This window comes from Prionailurus bengalensis, chromosome B2 (assembly GCF_016509475.1).
Source record: "Prionailurus bengalensis isolate Pbe53 chromosome B2, Fcat_Pben_1.1_paternal_pri, whole genome shotgun sequence".
NCBI lineage: Eukaryota > Metazoa > Chordata > Mammalia > Carnivora > Felidae > Prionailurus > Prionailurus bengalensis.
In genome coordinates, this window is record NC_057349.1 from 134,311,119 (window position 1) to 134,332,819 (window position 21,701).

Consider the following 21,701-nt stretch of genomic DNA (forward strand, 5'->3'; position numbering starts at 1 on the left):
CAAAACAGTGCTTTTGAGCCCGAAATACAAAGAGGGGAGCGTTAATTTTCTTTTAAAATTCATTAGAAATGGAAACCACTTTCTAAATTGTACTTGATGGCCGTTTCATTTGAATATGTTTTTCAGTGTCTGGAATGCTCATTTTTATCACTCAGCATCAAGAACGTATTTTCAGGATGTTTCTGCTTTTGTTAACTGGTTGGATAAACACTTAAGATTTTTTTCTGAGAGGCATTTTTATCGATGTATTCCAGTATTGATAGTTAATAAAGCCATTTGTTTTAATTCAGTGGAAAATAATTCCATTAAAGCTTAAATAAAGCTGTGCAAGCAATTTTCCTCCATTACAGTGTCTTTGGGGCCGCGTTAATTATAATAAATGGAGCTATTGGAGACGTTTACTCAGCACACAAACTCCTCATTGTTAACCACGGCTGGTGTGTGCTAACAGCTGCCTCTTAGAGAAACGTAACCCATAGTTAATGGTGGAAAGTGTGGCATTAACATAATTTTTTGGCAAGGACAAAGCTAAGTTGCAGTGTTGCCTTTAACAGTGACTCCTTCATTAACAGTGTCTTATCAGAGGCCCAGACTCCGGGGTGGGCGGGGGGGGAGATGATTGTGTTGTAGGTAACCAGAACCCCGTGTGAAATGGCTGTTTCTAAATAAAACAGGAAAGGATTTCAGTTGCTTATGAGTGTGATTTTTTAAAGGGGGCTGAAGAAAGACTCTGAAAAGCATTGCTGGTGTTTGATCAAAATTGACGGAGTGTACAGGCGGCTCTTTTGACATTGACACTGATGCATATTATGGTTTCCATAAGAGGGATTAGAATTAAAGCGTTTTTATTCTTCAGGGACCCATTCAGACAAAAATAGATTTGCTAATGCGAGACTTAGGAGTCCAGAATAACTTCTGTGCCGGGAAGGTTCTGTAAATGCATTTGCACATCGCTAAAGGTGTTTTTGTCAAGCTATTGGGGAGAATTTTTTGTATCTGTTTGAAGACCGATCAAAGATAGAATCAGAAAGTAATAGAAACTGTCAAATAATGATCTCATATTAATATTCATCCTTAAACCTGACCCCTGACCTCAGGATTCTCTTGGATTTCCTCAATAATAAATACAATTATCAAATTGATTATAGATGATAAAATCAGATAATATAAGCTGAGGAAGCTACCATTCGTTAAGCACTTACTATCTATATGCCAGGCAGGCAGTGTGCTCAATGCTTTATATATGTCTTGTTCCTTCTCATAAGAATCCTGTCGCTGCTACTGTGAATATCCTCATCTTGCAAATGAGGCCATTAAGCCTCATGGAAATTAAGTGCTGATTCCAAGGCCATTCAATGAGTATAAGATAGGACTGAGATTTGAACCCAGGTCTTTTGTTCTGCCACCTGTCGTATTCCCTCTATCACCCCCGGGCTACCCTTGTCGCCAGTGACAGTCAGTGCTATAAGGCGTGTCTCCCCGAATCCATTCAGTGATGACCCTGGGGCTCCTTTCCACTCTCTCTCTCTCTCACACACATAAGAGTGACTGTTGCTATTTATAATACGTGGCTCATTCTGTTCAATAGTTCTTCACATCAGTGCTTCTAGCAGTTTCTCCTCTATCAGCTGTGTTCACAGTCTCTGTTGGATTCACTTGGGTGCCGCATCGAGCCTCTCTGCTGGCCAGGTTCGCTCACCTCCTCTCCACTCCAGGCCCACAGCCTGCCAAGACAGGCACCTCACTGGGCTGGGACCAGGCTGTGCGTCTGCTACAGATTTTCTGGAAGCTTCCTCCTTTCAGATCCTTGTGGTCCCTTAAAGCGTTTGTAGGGATCGCCTATGAGTGTCTCCAGGACTGATAGAATACCCTCTGGTTGTTTAAGTCGAGTAGGATCTGGAGAAACCCTGGGGATGGAGGTTTATGCTTTTACTTCCCCTTTTACCTTGAAACAAGAGGTTCACCGGGACAACATGTGTTAAGCATTGCTTGCAGGAACAATATGTCAAACTATAAGCTCTGAAAATTATTTTTGGGAAGACTTGTGAAGACCCACAAAATTGGGCAACCCATGTGGCTTAGGGGGTCAGCTCTCCCCCTGCCAGTGGTGCCTATGCCAGTCCTCGGGCAGCCTGTGAGCTGGCCCTCTTCAGGTTTGTTATGTACCCCAAGGGGGAGCTGCCTGGTGGTCTTCTGGAGTCTGGGAGTCCTTCTGTGACCATCAGCTCTCTACCAACAGTCCCCTTTGACGTGATACCCATGTTGCACGGTCTCTCACCAGAGATGATGGGAGTGACCCATGATTCACATCAGCCTGGATTTGGTCTGTTATTTTGTTTATTTCTGGAAAATGCGATTCAGCCTGAATTCTGCAGTCCATTAATTGTTTTTTGTAACTCAGTGATTCTCAACCCTGGCGAAGCATTAGGATGCCCCGAAGAACTTTAGAAGATACTAAATGCTAAATGACTTGTCCCCAAATTAAATTGGATGAGCTAGGGTTGGGGCTTGGCATCCACATTCTCAAAAAGCATCGCAGGCAAGTGGACTGTGCAGTGAGGGGTTGAAAACTAGTGAGACAGAGGATGGAGAGACGTTGGAGGAGGGATTTTCGCTACTACGAGGACCCCTGGTCATACAATTAGTATTGTTAGCAGTGCAACAAGTATTGCCAACAAACATACTAGGCGCTTACTGTGTGCGGGGAGTGTGCTAGGCATTTTTTAATAGAATGAAATTACCTTTGCATACTCCTTATAATAACTTAGGAGCTTGTTTCACTTTTACAGATGTGTATGTGGAAGACTTTGAGGAGACAAAGCAATTTATTCAGAGCTGAATGATGCTTCTTGGGGCTATTCTTTATTAAAAAGTGAGACGAAACCTTTTTGCGTAGGTATACGTTGTATCTGGTTGTTCACGTCATTTCCCTTATCATGGGAGACTTGGATGGCTCTTGTATGGTCAACGTGCCTTGGCTCTGCCACCGGAGACTGGCTATGAGATAGTAATCGGTTGAGAACCTTCGGATTCCAGGTCACATCTCCTGGCCTCCTGATTTTTCATAGTAGACGTCACACAAGTGTCCTGAAATGCATCTTTGCTGCATATAGCTTGTATGATAGCAGAGATAGGTAGACTTTACTAGCATACTGCCCTGCAAAGACCCCAGTCATACACATACTCTGTAGTAAGTATGCAGACTGTAACTCCCATGTACTTGGATTTAACACCTCTGCACCTTTGCACGCGATCTCTCATGTTATGTTTGCCGCCTCCTGGGGAGGTGTCCAATATGAAGGGCTAGATGGCTAGGGTGAGATTGAGGACATGGTATAATTTCACTGGTTGCAAAGTGTGAGATCACTTGCTTTCTAGTCAGGGCATTTTAAAAACCATTAAACCATGTGTGTTTTGTTGGTGTTGGTTTTGATGTATAGTTCTCTGGGTTTTAATCCGTGTACAGAGCTACGTAAGCATGACCTCCATCAGGCTATAGACCAGCCACATGGAGTTAGAAGGCCTGGAGTGTTGCTGCAAATAGTCCCCACCGTGTCCTCTCCGTACCTCAGCAGCCTGGACAAGCTTGACTTTCTGTAAGAGTTTTAGCTCGATGCCAGCCTGAGCTAGCAATTTCTTGGCAGTTTGGAGACAGGCCTTTCTGAAAAATTTGACCAGTGATAGGAGTGGAAACATGTGGGGGTGTGCCTTTCCTTTTTTTCTACATTGACTGAGTATCGTAACCCTCGATCCTCAAAGAAAAGACTTAAGACAGGAGGCTGGAGTCCAAGCTCTAAAGACGTGAGTTGCTTTCTGGAAAGAAATGAGATGATATGCCCTTATAGGCCTCCATAAATAAGAGATACTGCCTCATAGGGTGCTGCAGCCTGGGATCAGAAACTGGGGGTTCCCAGGGCAGGTGGAAGTGGGTGGCAAGGGAGCCCGTGTCCTCTCTCCTGGCTCTAGATCATTCATCAGCCCTCCTCTGCCTTTTCCTTCTGAATTTGCAGCTTGAGCTCCAAGCCCAAAGGCCTGGAGGGCTTTAGTCTGATTTCCTTCCCCACCTGGCACCCTGTACTGAGTCCCCCACGAGGCAGAGTGACCAGAAGTTCCTCTGGTGCCCGGGAGCCCATTCAGAGAGGCTTACTTTGATAACAGGGCTCCTCTGATCTCCACAGCCAATAAGTTACCAACATCAGGTTTGAAGATTCTGACAGTTTTGTTTACTTTGTGCTATGAAAGCATAAGGTCATAGGATGGAAAGTTCTACCTATATATCTGATAAAAATATGGTTATGCCCTAGGAGAATAAAAACTTGCTGTCTCCAAGTAAGGAAATGTGTGTAGCTTTTCTTTGCCCTTTCTGTACCTCTGCTACAAGCCCAAACATTTACAGCCTCTGTGTTCTAATAAACCTACCAACAATGGGCACTCAGGGATCTGCTGATGGAGAGAACAACAGGGTCCGGGGCACACATGTCAACACTGGTCAGCCCTGTTCCTTCCTCTGTGCAGAAGGAAAGAAGTAAAGTCTTCTATAAGGGAGCCAGAGAGAAGGGGAGACAGGAAGGAAGAATGGGAGAAGGAAGAAAGGAAGGATATTTGAGCTAAGTCTCAATGATGGTGGTGGGGAAGAGTTTTTCTGGCAGAGGAAAGAACTGGCTGTAAAGGTCCCTAGCTGCCAACAGGTTGGTATGTTTTGGGGCAGAGAGAAGGCTGTTGTGGCTGGCGATGGGTGTGGTTGGAGGGCAGGGCCTGGCTCCTGTTGAAGTATAGAGCATGGTAAAGAGTGGATTATTTCATTCTTAGAGAAAATAGGTTTTAAGCAGAGGGCTAATATGGCCTGATTGATAAGGTTAGAAGAGCCCTCTGGTTGCCATCTGGGTAGAGGAGAAAATTTGTAAGCAGTGAAATGATGTAAGAGTTCTCCCAAATGGCCCAGAGGGGCCAGTGGAAAGTAATCAAAACATTACACTGAGTCATGTTTCGAAGGCTGAGCCAATGGGACTGGTGAGTGGGTTGGTACAGATTGGGTAAGGGGTAGAGATGGATCAAGGATGACTCTTGGGCTTTGGAGCCCATAGGGGAAGGATGTGTTGTATAACCAGATACAGAAGATAGGGAGGCAGCAACTTGGGGGGGGGGAGGTGAAATTGCAGCAAATAAAAGAGTTCTGTTTGGACTCAAAGTGCGAGGTGCCTATAGATGTCTAAGCCCGGGTGCTAAGGAGTGCGTCAGTGGGTAGCCGAGTCCGGGGTTTGAGGGAACAGTCGGCATTCAAGTCATCCATTTGTAGGAACTTTGTTTCTTTTGGAAACTTCTCCTGTTTCAAAACCATTGGTTGGTTGAGCTATCTTTGAACCCTGAGGTTGGTACCTGGACGACATGCAGACGTTTGTTGGGATTTCTCACATCCATCCTGGGAAGACACATTCACATGAGGAGGTGACGAGAAGCTTCTGCAGCTATACCGACTGCATTATGTTGGAATAGCTCTGAATATTTCTCTAGACTTAGGCAGTCATTTTTGTGAATTCTTTCAAGCAGATCCTCTTTATTAAGTCAGATAGAGATCTCACTTCCTAGTTCTGTGTGTTCCCCGTGGAATGCAGCACAATAATTAAGATCAAACAAATCATTAATCATATTCACATTTCAAAGATTCCTGAAAATAACCCAACATGAACACGCCAGGTGTTTGTGCTTGCACGTCTTGTACATGAAAATCGGGCCCCGTTGTCCTTTTAGTATGTACAACTAGCCAGTTAGAGTACAGTCACTGTGGACATCAAGTGGGTGACAGATCAAAAGACTACAGAGCAAAAGGGACGGCTGATACCCCAGTATGGAAGAAGGAAAAAAACCCTATAGGCCTAAACCCACTTATTTGCTATTTTTGGATAAGTTTTTCCATTTGAACTGTCTCTGTCTTAAGTTCTACTTCTCCTTTTTTTTAAAAGTGTATTCATTCATTCATTCATTCATTCATTCTCTACACCCAATGTGGGGCTCGATCTCTTGACCCCGAGATCAAGAGTCACATGCCCTTCTGACTGAGCCGGCCAGGCACCCCTTACTTCTCCTTTTTATTCCAATTTCCTAAGTCACTTTTGCATTCTTCTAAAAAAAAATCAGCTTTCATCTACTCCAACTGGGACACTTACTTTTTCCTTAAGCTACTGTTCTCTCTAGATATCCTTGTGTTTCCAATATTTTTTTTAAATTTTGTTGTGTTGGAAAGGCTGACTGTCTTCCCTTTTTGTGAAGGTGATTTCCCCTGACTGACAAGCATTATCTCCTTGGAGGGGAGCCTTTGAATACACCGAGCACATCATAGGCTACCCCACGGGCTCAGATGTGTTGCTGGGTTGGTGTCTGGGGTACACAGTCAGTGCCCAGAGTATGTTGCTGGTGCTTGGGCTCTGCAAAAGCTGGTAGGTAGGTTTTTCAGACAGATGAGCAACAGATCCCCAAGCACCCTCTGGAAGAAACGGTCTTCTGTCTTTCCTGCAGTGTCACAGCGTGTGACCCTGAGCAAATCTCTGGATTTCTCTGGGCTTCTGTTCCCTCCTCTGTAAGTGGGAATCAGTATAACCCACCTCCGAAATTTGAATTAAGTGAATAGGTGGGAGGCACTTAGCAGGTACCTGCTGCATAAAGGGAACTCCAGGACCTTTAGTTCCCACCCTAACCAGTCTGAATCTATATTCATCAGGAAACGATAATCATGTACTCTGAAAAGTGGCTGTTCGTCAAGAGAGATCAAGCTTCTGAAGCAAGCTAGACTGAAAAGATGAAGGGAAATTGACCATCAAGACGAAGCAGAGAAACAGTGCAGTGGTTCTCAAAGTATGGTTCCAGGCCCTGCAGTGTCAGCATCACTTGGGAGCTTGTGCAATGCAGATTCTCAGAGTCATTGAATCAGAACCTCTGGGAGGGGACACAGGCAGTCTGTGTTTTAATAAGCTCTACAGGCAATTCTGATGCACACTGAGGTTTGAGAACCACTGGTCTAAAGCAAACTCAACAGATACGGGGTGAGGAATTGTGGTGTGTGTGTGTGTGTGTGTGTGTGTGTGTGTGTGTGTGTCCACACACACCAACGTATGTACAATGTTTGTAACTGCTGAAAGTGTAATTGAGCATGGTAATGTCAACAAAATCCCACCAAACGGGCAACTAATAACCTATTTTTCTTTGGTAGAGTTGTCTAAATAGACATATATCTGGAATGTTTGTTTTCAATGACTGTGCACTAAATTCGCTTTGGTTTTAAAACTACTGATTCATCAACTTTTTTCTTTTCTTTTTTTTTTTTCCCCCTAGGAAATTCCACTTACTTGGATGATCATGGGCCACCTCCTAGTAAGGTAAGGTCTTTGCTTATGGTTATATATCCCATTTCTCTTTTCTCAGTTCCTACAGCCTCCAACAACCCTAACCAGAGCCCTGCTGGCCATGAATTGTTTGCAAGAAAATAGTAGATGACAGATGTGAAGTTAATCTTTGATTTACAGTGAGGACAAAAAGGAAGCATATGAAGAGAGCCAAAATGGTGAGGGAGGAAGGGCCATTATTTTATCAACACCTATAACTGTGCCGGGCGCTAGAGCCTTAGACTGACTTCAGATCTTTGGCGGCTTCTCCTGTTTGCTGCTCTGTTTGCCTCTGCATCCGTACTGGCCCGTGATCTGATGCCCACAGCCTGGCCTCCCCCTGCCTTTGGGCCTAGGGCCTACATTCATTTCTGCCCCTTTTCTCCCTGGGCTGCCTTAGTTGGGCTGCTCCATCAAAGGCTCAACCCCTTAGAACTGGCCTTCTCTTTCAGTGCCCTCTCAAGGCTGCCCTGGCCTGACCTGCGTGCCCACTTTTGTTTTCCTATATTAAGGGTCAGAATAGTCTGGTGACATGTTAGTGTAGTTCCCCGCCACTATTTACTTTCTTGTACTCAATGAACACTAAATGTCAAGATACCAGAAAATGGGAAAAATAAAGATAGTCTTTGACCACTTAAGATGATAACCTGCAAAGCACAGTTTCAAGTACGTAGTAAGAGGATAATCATCCCCTAACCTTTGAGGCTGGAAATTTAGCCCAAGGTCAGCTTTTGAGCTTGTGGGATTTGAAAAAGAACCCTATTATTTTTAAGACCACGGGTTTTGGAACAGGGATCGCTGGATTCATCGCTGGCTTTGCCACTTTCAGTGTGCGACATTGGACAAATTACTTGGAGCCTCGGTTTTTTGATGTGCAAAGTGGGATTAACAATACTTCCCACGGTAGAGGACATCTAAAAGGATCAAATGAGCTGATATAGGACATTCAGCACCTGGCCTGCGCTAAGCATTAAAATAAAGAGTGACTGTTGTTAACTAGACTGGAGCCACATTAAGGTTATGGATGAATGGTACAGTAGTATTTATCACAGTTGTGACTGGCTCTACCACTTGGTCCCCTGCATATATATTGAGTGTCTGTGACACTGCACCATTGGGAATACAAATATGAAACAAGACAAGAGCAGCAGAACACAATAGCCCAAGCCCTAGAGGAGCAAAAGGATATAGAAGTGAGACACCCTCCGAGGGTAAAAACCAGGATAGCTCATCTCAGTACCCTCACATCACTGCAGTAGCACATTGTGACTGTTCATCAAATTTCACTGAATTGGACCAGGGAATCCAGAGTTGGAATCTGAATTAGGTCCTGGCTCCCAGCCCAGGTTCCTTCCACTAGGCCAGTGTTCCCAAACTTTAGCTTGCATCAGGGTTTCCTGGAGGCTTATTGAAACACAACTGCTGGACCCAGACCCCTGAGTGTCTGATTCTGTAGGTCGGGGGTAGGACCTGAGAACTTGCGTTTCGAACAAGCTCCTGGGTGATGCTGATGCTGCCGTTCTTGGGACCGTGTTTGAGAACCACTGCTTTAAAGGCCACGAATATGAAGAAAACAATTTCCCTGGACATTTTCTATGTTGTTTTCACTGCTGATAGCCTAGAAAGAGTAGTATGGCTTATTATATAAAGGCTATTTCTTAATATAATGGTGACTCACTATTATAACTCTACTTATAGTGAAAACAAATTTTCTTTGGTCAGTAACCTGCCCGGGAGGGCAAATAAGTGGAGGTGGGGGAGAAGAATTGTATGGATGGTCTGCTAGGTTCCTGCACCACTAACTACTTCTGTCCCAAGTGGGGCCAGTTGAATTCTCCCTACCTTCTCTGCTCTGCAGGAAAAGGGGTTTGGGGCAGGGCGGGGCGGGGCGGGGTGGGGGGCTCTGTGGGATCCATCAGCTGTTTCTCTCAATGCCATGTTGGGACATTATTTTGGGTTTCAGGATTGATAAATGGGGCTTTACCTAATCAGGAGACCCAGGCCCGCTTTATATAAACTTGCCTTCTTGAACTCAATCCTTGGTGACCACCTCATTAGTCTGCTTTGGGGCCTCACTCTTGCTAGGTTGGCCATCCTGCCTGCGTCTTCCCTACTATCCTTGATGCCTGGATTCTGCGTCTGCTGGACCCTCTCCCCTTGCCCCTGTGGAGCTTTCCCTGGCTCTGCAGTCTCCCACCCCTGCCTTCTGGTCTTCACCCCTCTCCCCACCCCCAGCCCAAGCTCCCTGTGACACCCAGAAACCATCAGGTCATATCAGATCATTTGAGACCACTTTCAGAGTAAATCCGGTTTTATAAACTCTATTCCAAGTTTGAAATTGTGACTATAATCTCCTTCAACCAGCAGAAGTTTGTATGAGGCCGATTCTCTTACTATAAATGTATTTTCATTATCCAGGAGTGGAGTGGCAAAAACGCTCTTGACTTTCGAAGCAGTAGCCGAAATAAGGAGAAGAATATAAAAATGAATAAAAATAATGTTGGTATGTTAACATCTTTTCATCCACACTCATTGCCGCTACCAGTGTGGAAATGAATCCCAGGAGTGAGGAGGTCAGACTTCCAGATAAAGGTCCTTCGAGTGTCCCCTGAGGTGGGGCCTTGGTTAGTAAGGGCTTGCAGACCAGGGGTACGGGGACGTGGTGGCATCCAGGTGAGAAGGACTCACACGTGTGTGGCCTCTAGAATGCACCCCCAGCCTGGCAGGGGAGAGCAAAACTGACTGCAGACCCACCATTTTCATATTTGTTTAGCATCCAGAAATAACTTTTTGATGCCAAGATGGAAAGAGCTGTGATCTAGATAAAGTAAGATTTTTAAGTCCTGAAAATGTCCTGAGGTTTACGGGCGAGTTCTCGTTTGATGAAAAGTTCATTCCCCAAGTTTCACATTCCACAAGTAATAGCCATTTAGGGAATGGGGTGTATACCACACAGCACATGCAGGGCACGGGTCTCCCTTCTCTCCAGCGTATTCGTAAAAAAGAACCAAATGCCTCCGATTTTTTTGTTGTTGTTGTTGTTACTTGTTTTTAAAATCCACTTGAACCTCACAGCTCACCTCAGATTTTAATCTAAGTCATTATTTAAGGCAGATGTTAATCTTTTCTTTTGTTAACCACTTATGACCACCAAGCAGAACACGTGGCTTCAGGTTAGAGCCCAGCGAAGAACGAGCACGTAGATCTCTAATGAGTGAATTGGAAAGATGTTCTCTTTTTTTTTTTAATTTTTAAAAATTTATTTTTTTAAATTCAAGTTAGTTCACGTACAGTGTAGTATTGGTTTCAGGAGTAGAGCCCAGGGATTCATCAGTTCCGTAGAACACTCAGTGCTCAGCCCAACAAGTGCCCCCCTTAATGCCCATCATCCATTTAGCCCTCCCTCCCCCCACCTCCCCTCAGCAACCCTCAGAAGGATATTCTTGAGAACAAAACAGGCATGCGACAGCCAGGGTAGTATGATGTCACTTCTTTTAAAATTATATGTCTATGGGGGCACCTGGGTGGCTCTGTGATTTAAGTGCCTGGGTGTTGGTTTCAGCTCAGGTCATGATCTCATGGTTTGTGAGATTGAGCCCCACGTCAGGCCTTGCGTTGGCAGTGAGGAGCCTGCTTGGGATCCTCTCTCTCTCTCTCTCTCTCTCTCTCTCTCTCTCTCTGCCCCTCCCCTGCTCGTGCATGCGAACTCTCTCTCTTAAGTAAACATTTAAAAAGTTAAAAAAATAATAAACCTGTGTGTATATGACTGTGTGTACGGAGAAAAGTCTGGAAGGGGTAATAGTGTTTTCTCTGGATGGTAAGATTTGAAAAGCATTTTACTCTTTTCTTTATACTTTTCTGTATACTTTTGCATTCATTAAAGTAACGCCTGTTCAATCTAAACATCAGGGGAGAAAGTCCTTATGTGAGATAAGATTAGGTAGGGTTGGGCTGAAAAGCCTTTGGTGCTCGGACCTCTGCTGCAGGGTCGTCTGCAGTTTCATTGACGCCTCAGAGCAGCCTGACCTCTGAAGGTTGACGTCTTCTCCTCCTGTTCCACGCCCTGGACCGTGGGCCCCTGACGCGCAGCGGGGGACAGCAGCAGGAATTCTGATGGTAGCAAATGGGATGCAGTAATTTCACATATGTTGGGATCTCAAATCTGATAGATAGAAGAGCTGTCCTAAGCGACCCAAGGAAAATAAAACCACTATCCATAGCTGATGTCTGTCATTTCCTATGTGGCAAGCAGTCTGCTCAGCGCTCTGCAAAGTGCAAGTTCAGTCTCCGTAAAACCCTATAAAAGAGGAAGTCATTTTCTTTAAATTGAAGTATAGTTGACATGCAATATTGTATTAGTTTCAGGGGCACAACCTGGTGATTTGAACTTGTATACATTATGCGGTACTCACCATGGTAAATGGAGTTATCGTCTGGCACTTATATTCCCTATGCCGAACTTTATATACCTGTGACTTATTTATTCTATAGTTGGAAGTTTGAACCTCTTAATCCCCTTCACAGATTTCATCCCTGCCCCCACCCCTTCCCTCTGGCAACCACTGGTTTGTTCCCTTTGTTTGGAGTCTATTTTTGTTTTGTTTGTTCACTTGTTTTGTTTTTAGATTATATATATAAGCGTAATTATACAATATCTGTCTTTCCTGCTTGACTTACTTCACTTTGAGTTAGCATAATGTCCAATGGCCTCTCTGTCCATCCATATTGTCGCAAAGGGCAAGATGTCATTCTTTTTTATGGCTGAGTAATATTCCAGCGTGTGTGTGTGTGTGTGTGTGTGTGTGTGTACCCACATATATATTATGTTTACCCATTTATCTATATATGGACACAGGTTGCTTCCATATCCCGGCTATTATAAACAATGCTGCAATAAACATAGGGGTACATATATCCCTTTGAATTAATGCTTTTGTTTTCTTTGGATAAATACCCAGAACTGGAATTGATGGATCATATGATATTTCTGTTTTTAATTTTTTGAGCAACCTCCAAACTCTTTTCCACAGCAGCTGCACCAATTTCCATTCCCACCAACAGTGCACAAGGATTCCCTGGTCTTCACATTCTCACCAACACTTGTTATTTCTTGTCTTTATGGTCATTCACACATGAATGGTGTCAGGTGTTACTGTTTTGATTTGCATTTCCCTGACGATTAGTAATACTGAGCATTTTTTTCATGTGTCTGTTGGCCATCTATATGTTTTCCTTGGAAAAAATGTCTGTGCAGGTCCTCTGCCCATTTTTAAATTGGTTGCTGTTTTTGTTTTTGGTTTTGGTTTTTTTTTTTGGTGTTGAGTTGTATGCATTCTTTATATGTTTGGGATATTAAGCCCTTATTAGATATATCATTTGTAAATATCTTCCCCCATTCACTAGGTTGTCTTTTCATTTTGTTGATGATTTCCTTGCAAAAGGTCTTTGGTTTGATGTCCCAATTACTTTTTGATTTTGTTGCCCTTGCCTGAGGAGACAGACCCAAAAAACTATGGCTAATCCTGATGCCCAAGAGTCTATTCCTTATGCCTTATTTGGAGAGACTTGTGGTTTCAGGCCTTACATTTAGGTCTTTAATCCATTTTGAGTTTATTTTTGTGTATGGTGTAAGAAAATGGTCTAGTTTCATTCTTTTGCATGTAGCTGTCCACTTTTTCCAACACCATTTATTGAAGAGATATCTTTTCCCCAATGTATATTCTTGCCTCCTATGTTGTAGATGTATTGACCATACAAGGGTGGGTTTATTTCTGAGCTATCTTTTCTGTTCTGTTAATCTATGTATCTATTTTTGTGCCAGTACCATACTGTTTTTATTACTATAGTTTTATAAGATAGTTTGATATCGAGGAGTGTGATGTCTTCACTTTGTTCTTCTGATCAAGATTGCTTTGGCTGTTCAGGGTCTTTTGTGGTTCTATACAGATTGTAGGACTATTTGTTCTAGTTCTGTGAACAGTGCTGTTGGTATCTTGGTACGGATTGCATCAACTCTGTAGTTTGCTTTGGGTCGTGTGGACACTTTAGCAGTATTAATTCTCCCAATCCATGAGCATGGTATATTTTCCCTTAAGTTTCATCTTCAGTTTCTTTTATCAGGTGTCTTAGATTTTTCAGAGTACAGGTCATTCACCTCCTTGATTAAACTTATATATTGTACTCTTTTGATGTAATTGTAAATGGGATTGTTTCCTTAATTTCTCTTTCTGCTAGTATGTTTTTAGTGTATAGAAACACAACAGCACTCTGTGTAGTAATTTTGAATCCTGCAACTTTAATGAATTCATTCATTCATTCTAATAGTGTTTTGGTGGAGTCTTCAGAGTTTTCTGTGTATTATTACCATGTCCTCTGCAATTAGTGACAGTTTTACTTCTTCCTTGCCAATGTGGATGCCTTTTATTCCTTTTTCTTTGTCTGATTGCTGTGGCTAGGACTTCCAATACTATGTTGAATAAAATTGGTGCTAGTAGGCACCCTTGTCTTGTTCCTGATCTTAGAGGAAAAGCATATAGCTTTTCACTGTTGAATATGGTGTTAGCTATGGATTTGTCATACATGGCATTTATTATGTTGAGGTATGTTCCCTCTTTACCCACTTGGTTGAAAGTTTTTATGATCATATGATTTTTATCCTTCATTTTGTTAATGTGGTATATCACTTTGATTGAGTTGCAGATATTGAACCATATTGGCATGCTTGCAGTAAATCCCACTTTATCATGGTGATCACTTGATCCTTTTAATATATTGTTGAATTCAGGTTGCTAATATTTTGTTGAGGAATTTTGCATCTGTGTTCATCAGGGATATTGGCTTGTAATGCTTTTCTTTTTTCTTTTCTTTCATTTTTTTCTTTTCAGTGTCTTTATCTGGCTTTGGTATCAGGGTAATGCTGCTCTATAGAATAAATTTGGAAGCATTCTTTCTTTCTGAATTTTTTTTGAGATAGTTTGAGAAGGATAGGTATTAACTCCTCTTTAAATGTTTGATAGAATTTTCCTGTGAAGCATCTGGTCCTGGACTTTTGTTTTTTGGAAGTTTTTTTTTATTTCTGGCTCAATTTCATTACTAGTAACTGGTCCATTCAGATGCTCTATTTCTTCCTGATTCAGTCTTGGAAGATTTTATGTTTGAAGAATTTATCTCTTCTTTGAGGTTGTCTAATTTGTTGGCATATAATTTTTTATAATAGTCTCTTATAATCCTTTGTATTTCTATGATGTTGGTTGTTACTTCTCCTCTTTTTTTTCTGACTTTATTTATTTGAGTTCTCTCTTTTTTCTTCTTGGGTCTGACTAAAGGTTTATCACTTGTGTTTATCTTTTCAAAGAACCAGCTCTTTTGTTTCAGTGATCTTTTGTATTTTTTTTTAAATTTTTTTTTCAACGTTTATTTATTTTTGCGACAGAGAGAGACAGAGCATGAACGGGGGAGGGGCAGAGAGAGAGGGAGACACAGAATCGGAAACAGGCTCCAGGCTCTGAGCCATCAGCCCAGAGCCCGACGCGGGGCTCGAACTCACGGACCGCGAGATCGTGACCTGGCTGAAGTCGGACGCTTAACCGACTGCGCCACCCAGGCGCCCCTGCATTTTTTTTTTTAGGCTCTGTTTCACTTATTTCATTCTGATCATTATTATTTTCTTCCTTCTACTAACTTTGGGCTCTGTTTGTTCTTCCTTTTCTTATTCCTTTAAGGTAAGTTTTGATTGTTTATTTGAAATTTTTCTTGTTTCTTGAGTTAGGCCTGTATTGCTATAAACTTCCCTCTTAGAACTGTTTTTGCTATGTCCCAAAGATTTTGCAGTGTTTCCATTTTCATTTGTCTCAGGGTATTTTTTGATTTCCAAAAAAGGAAGTAATCTTGTAATCCTTATTTTATAGATAAGGAAAACTAGATCATAGAGAGAGAGGCTGAATAACTTGCCAAAGGTCATGTAGTAAGTATTAGAGTTGGGATTCCAGCCCAAGGCTGTAGTTTTTTCCAGGATTTATTTTAACCATTTCAAGATTACTTATTTAAGTGGAAATGCAATAATTTTTTTTACCTTATTTCCGGAATTTTACTCTTTCATATAAGGTATCTTGTACCTTAACTAGTACAATTAACAAGTTTTAACTCAGTATACCAGAAGAAAAATAGTCATCACTACCATTTGAGTTCTCAGTCCAGTACATTATCAGTTATTAGTCCAGTAAGTTTTTAAATTTCTATCTCATCTTTTTCCTTCCACTTTTGTATGCATATATACCTTCAGAATTCGTCCATTTACAAACTGCATATAGAGTAAATTTTGGTGTACAAACGTCATAAAAGGTGAAAGAACTCTGTTTTGCATTCATGTAGCAAAATGAGATGGTCTAGGTTCTTGTTGCAAAATATTGTCTGACAAAGTCCTTCCTCTTGATGACCTATGGCATAAAAATACTGTATATATAACTATATAAAAATTAATTAATTAAAGTAAATACATATACATTTTGTCCTTAGAAATATATCGATTCCTTGGGAACTATTGAATCTTAGAGAATTAATCCAGGATGTTATCATCTGAAGACTTGGAGTTTGTGGTTTCCCTTTCATAATTAATTTCATTGTCATCATTAGAGTCTTGAGTGCTGCTCTCTAACTCTTAGAGTTCATCCGTGGTTCCTCCAATCTTGTGGAACCTCTCCCTCTGTCAGTCTTCTTCTTTTTGTCATTGTAGACAGGAATAAAACTTCTGAACCCCCCATTCTAATGGAAGTTAAAAGCCAACAACAAAGTGTCTCCAGTCTTCTATCTTTTGGAAAGATGATACAATCCTTGGGGCAGCACAATAAAATATAAAGAGCAATGCAAGAGTGACGATGTATTTCTCTAATGGATTACTCCTCTTGGCCTACCCTGTTCAGGAAAATAGCCATTAGGCTCGTGTAGCTATTTAAAAAAAAATCAACTGAAAATTTTTTTAAAACTTCAGTTTCTCACTTCCACTAACTACATGTCAAATTCTTTAGAGCTACATGTAGCTAGTGACTACTGTATTGGACAGCACAGAATAGAACATTCCAGTAATCCACTAAGCAGCAGTGTAGTTAGAGCCATTCTATCATTATTCCATTTTTCTACTACTTTAGTCTTTTTAAAGCATATTTGGGAATAATTGATGCATAATTGGTAGGTAATTATTCTAGGATGATGAAATAGCAGTGTCTCAAGATAGAGAAAAAAATAATAGCATTCAGCTCCCATAATGGTTCTTAAATTTTTTTAGAGGCTGGTAGACCCTATTATATGGTAATTATATTATATCTATTATTATAATTATGATTATATAATTGTAATAATATGGACCTATTTGACAGTAATTGCAGGGTAGAATGAGTTTTATTCTCTTTATTGAAAAATAAGGTATGTTGTCTTTGGAACATTCTAAGAAAGAATAAATTCAAGAAATATCAATACATACAAATAGTTAGAACTACTCAAAAAAAGCTGCAAGCCGAAAAAACTAAAATTGGGTGCAGTGAACCTTGATGGGGCATACAGGGTTAAGATATATTACCGATGCCTGCGTATGTATGTAAAAGTGTTTTGATATACAAGATAATATTTATATATTATTTTTATGTAATCATGTGCTAGCTAGTGTTAGTATTCAAAATTCTATTTTAAAATGGGTTCATTAGAAGGGTTTTATAATTTATTATGCTGAGCAAACATCTTCAAATGAAAGAGAAATAGTGATCTTAATTGACATGACATTTGTATAATACGTGTGTCCAGCAGTGAACTATTGCTCAATAAAGGTTAGTCCTTGTTACCTCCCAGCCTAGCCCAGAAGCTAATTTTCCCTTAGTATCAATTAATTATTGAGTGCCTTCTTTAAGCGAAGGATCAGGAAGACACAAAAAATTGTTGAAGATAATCTCTGCCATCTAGTACTTTACAATCTAGTTGCATCTCAAGGCTTCCAAGGATCAGAAACTATGGAAGCACACAGCTGATATAACCTTCAGTCTAAATGACCCTATGCAGACAACCATTCATTCATCCAAGCATTATTTTTTTTAATTTTTTTAATATTTATTTATTTTTGAGACAGAGAGAGACAGAGCATGAATGGGGGAGGGTCAGGGAGAGAGGGAGACACAGAATCCGAAACAGGCTCCAGGCTCTGAGCGGTCAGCACAGAGCCTGACGCGGGGCTCGAACTCACGGACCGCGAGATCGTGACCTGAGCCGAAGTCGGACACTTAACTGACTGAGCCACCCAGGCGCCCCCATCCAAGCATTATTTATGCACTAAATTTGTGTTGGGCTCTGTGCTGGGGCTGTAAGACTGTAGGAGGTACAATCCTCGCCCTCCAGGAGCTTAGAGTGTAGTTGCAAGGACAGGCTAGCATCTCATACAAGCCCGATCAGATACATTACATAGGTTGTTGGGTGCTGTGATAGAATGAACACTGGAGACTCCACTTGACCTCTGCAGGTGGGAGTCCTGAAGGTTGCGTAGGACAACCCAATCAGATCAAAGAATCTGGGATGGACGGGGTGAGGAGGCGTAGGTAGGCCTCACTTCTGAGGTTTGAGGAGTGGTGGGTAGAAAATGAAGATATGAAATGCTTTGAGAAACGTGGCTTTGACAAGAAAGGGAAAAAAATTGATAGCCTAGAAGACGTTGACCGTGGCGGCATAAATTGTGTAGTAGAGAAATTGGTAAGTAGGAAAGGAGTGACAAGTGACAGATTCAGTTCTGCGTGGGGTTATGGATGGAATGGTGTTGCGCTGCGTTGAAGTCCTAGTCATCAGAATCTGTGAGTGCAGCCCTATTTGGGAACCGGCTGTTTGCAGATGTCGTAGTTAAGATGAGGCCATGCAGGATAAGGATGGGCCTTAAATCCTGTATGATGGATGTTCCTACAAGAAGAAGGAAGTTTGGGCACAGACACAGAGACATACAGGGAGAATGCAGAGGTTGGAGGCATGGAGGCAGAGGTTGGCGTTATACTGTCATAAGCCAAGGACCATCAAGGATTGCTGGCGACTGCCAGACTCTAGGAGAGAAGCGTGGAGCAGATTGTCCCTCTGAGCCCCCCAAGAAGGAATTAGCCCAACTGACATCTTGATTTCAGACTTCTGGCCTCCTGAACTGTGAGAGAATAATTATTGTTTTGTTGTTTTAAGCCACTCAGTTTGTGATACTTTGTTAATGGCAGCCCTAGAAAGTAATTCAAATGGGTGAGTTTAACATTTTCAATAACACGGATAGCTTTCAGTGGTTTGCCCTGTTATGCATGATTTGGTTTGATTTAATTAACATCAAAACCACCCTTCGAAGTCTATCACTAGGATAATTTAAGTGCATGTTCATAGTTTTTTCAACATTGAATACCAAAGTTCTCCCCCAAAATTCCTTCCTCAATTTTCATAGTTCTCTTTTCCCCTCTTCATCAGTCTGATGTCTGCACTTTCTTCTGTTGGAAATTCATTTCTGCTGTTCGAATTGTGCTTTTAATATACAAAAGTCGTATCATATTATGTTATATTTTTCTTGGGAAAAGATCTTAGTGAAAAAAAAGAGAAAGTTACCTGAAAGGAAGCTTCTTACTTTCGTAGAATCAGGGGCTGAGAGTGACAGAGGAAAACAGGAAAGAAGTCTGTTGCCCTTTAAAAAATATGTCTGTATTTTTATATGAGACTTTTCTGTCTGCCATTTAACAACCTCTGCTACCAAGTCCCTCAGAAAGACTGCATATTTGTGTCTGTTTGTTTGGTTTTTTTTCCTGTCAATAAATCCTTGCAAACATCAGCTGAAAGGAGATGTTTTCATGTTCTCTAGTAGAGAAACCATGGTTCACATTCCTTGTTTGGAGCCTAAAAAAGGAAAACCCACATATCTAATCATCATAAAGGTAAATGACTTCTGGAAGATACCAGAAGTACAGTTACTTTCAGGTATCTTGGCCAAGCATTGGTCAACTCGGAGAGGGTTTCTGGATCGAAAATTCCCCTTTTTCCCTGAGGGCAGGATTGCTGAGTTTTACGTATGCACAGAGTCTCCCTCGGTCAAAATCACTTACGTGGAAGAGTAGCACTGAGATTGAAAGGAAAAGCAATTTCTTGTTTCTGTCCCTCAGAACCTATTTTTCAGCATATAGACATGGCCGCCCCCCTTGATTTCCTCTTGTCTGTAAAGACCTCAAGAAGCAAATAAATCTCTGGCAGAGACTTGGGGGTGTATTTGGCCTGCCTTGTTGAGCTGCTTCCATTCTGACAATTTTTGAAGCCATTGCCGCTGGTAAGAGGGCCTTCTGGTTTCACAGCTGCCTCTCCTCCCGCTGTGAATAACCTCAGACCCACATTGTCTGATTTCCTTAGGAGAAAAAAAAAAAAAAAAGGTGGCATTCTCAAGAACTCTAGATCTTCTTATTTTTATCCAAGGCAGAAACAGTGAAGTGTGTTTATAGTTACCTTTCAGTTAGGGAATGTTCCAAAGGCAGATAATTAATGAAAACAAATAAGATGAGTACCCAACCTACCAAATGTGCCCACTCCGTAGATGTAAGACATGTTACCCTTTTAACTTGCCAGATTCTTCATTCCGACTTTCGTATTTGTTCTTGGTTCTGCCAGGCTGAGGAGCCTGGCTTTGGGAGTCAGACCTCAGTTCAGATTCTAGCTGTGTAACCAGTTGCCCTAGAATAAATACTTCATCTCTTTGAGCTTCAATTTTGTATTTGTAAAAGGGGATGGTTTTATCCACCTCATAGAGCTGGAAGCTTACATGCGATAAATAGAAAACACCTAGCATGCCAGACGTAAGTAAGCACCCAGCAGTGGGGTCTCTAGTACTCTGGATATTGCTTATATATAGCCTTTTGCAGACTCTGGTAACTCACTTTGTTATTACTTAGAGTAAGACTAGCTTTCAACAACCCCCCCCCCCCAACTGTATTTTTTTTTAAGTTTATTTATTTATTTTGAGAGAGACAGAGACAGCATGAGCAGGGGAGGGACAGATAGAGAGGGAAAGAGAGAATCCTAAGGAGGGATTCTTAAGGGATTCCTAAGGATGCAGGGCTTGAACCCTTGAACTGTGAGATCGTGACCTGAGCTGAAACCGAAAGCTGCGTGCTTAACTGACTGAGCCACCCAGATGCTCCCTTTTTTTTGGGATTTTTAAAAGCAATTAATTACGTGTCAGTTGGCATGCCAGATACCAGTGTAAGAGCTTTCAGGTTCTGTGGTTTCCTCCATTCTTCCTTGGGCTAGTTTAGAACACTAAGCAAAGACTTCCACATACAACCTTGGGCATTTAGCTTTTCTTAAGCCTATATTGTTCTCTGCGTCCACACCTGACTTTACCCAAAGTCCTTTTTAAAAATCACTACAAAAGTGAAGCTGCTTTTCATTTTATGGATGAATCAATTGCACTGGGTAATAGGTTTGTGTTTAATGATTCATGATAAATATATTAGGTTGAGAGAAAGAACGAGCAGAACAGAATGAGGCTGGGAGTTAGGAATCAGTTTCACTCAGATGAGCATGACCTTGAAGGAGTCCCATCCACCCTCTCATTTTGTCTTGATCATTGCAAATGATAGGGAAATTTATGACTTGAATATTTTATTTTTAAATAACTCGAAGAGCATCTGAGTTCAGTGGGTACCATAACGAACTCTACACTTCGGAATTTTGTTTGAGAGGGATAATTACTAGCTGAGAAGGTTAAAAAAAAAAAGAATCTGCCAAAGGGGAACAGATCAGCCTTACATAATAGGGTATTGTTTCCTTATCCTGAAGTCACCTGTATTCTTGCTTCATGCTTCCTTTGCACTCATCACAGCTCTTAACTATTAACATGGAAGTCTTTGGCCCAGCCAGTGGCCTCCTGAGATTTCAACTTTCCATGGAAATCTGTGTCCAAGTTCAGAAACAGTACTTCTCAATTTATCAATTTTATGAGCATGTAATGTGTTCACTCTTTCACAAGAAGAACATAATGAATCATTTCTTACTCAACAAATGATTAGTACTATTAAGCATATCTTCTACTTTTTTTTTTTTAATTAAAAGAATTCTGCAAAGCCACAGGTCTAAAAATACGTGGTTTGTGTAATTGTTCTTTTAGTATCTTCCCCACCCCACTCCCCAAAACCCAAGGGCCAGTTTTCATTGATAAGATGTTCTCCACACCTTATCCAAACCAGCACCACTTACAATCACAGACTTAATACATTGCCAGGTTTGGGCTGCCTTCAACAAAAATAAAGGACTTTAAATGAAGCATGAAATTTTTAAATTGCAAATTGTTGT

At 41.5% G+C, this 21,701-nt stretch overlaps 1 protein-coding gene across 4 annotated transcripts in view; it reads left to right on the forward strand.

Annotated features, from left to right (window-relative positions):
• UST (uronyl 2-sulfotransferase) overlaps positions 1 to 21,701 on the forward strand; it is a 318,572-nt gene that overhangs the window by 112,164 nt on the left and 184,707 nt on the right. For all 4 annotated transcript variants that reach the window (XM_043592575.1, XM_043592578.1, XM_043592576.1 and 1 more), the window contains exon 2: positions 7,327 to 7,370. In XM_043592575.1, the coding sequence (XP_043448510.1) occupies positions 7,327 to 7,370 (44 nt within the window). The remainder of the gene's footprint in view (positions 1 to 7,326; positions 7,371 to 21,701) is intronic.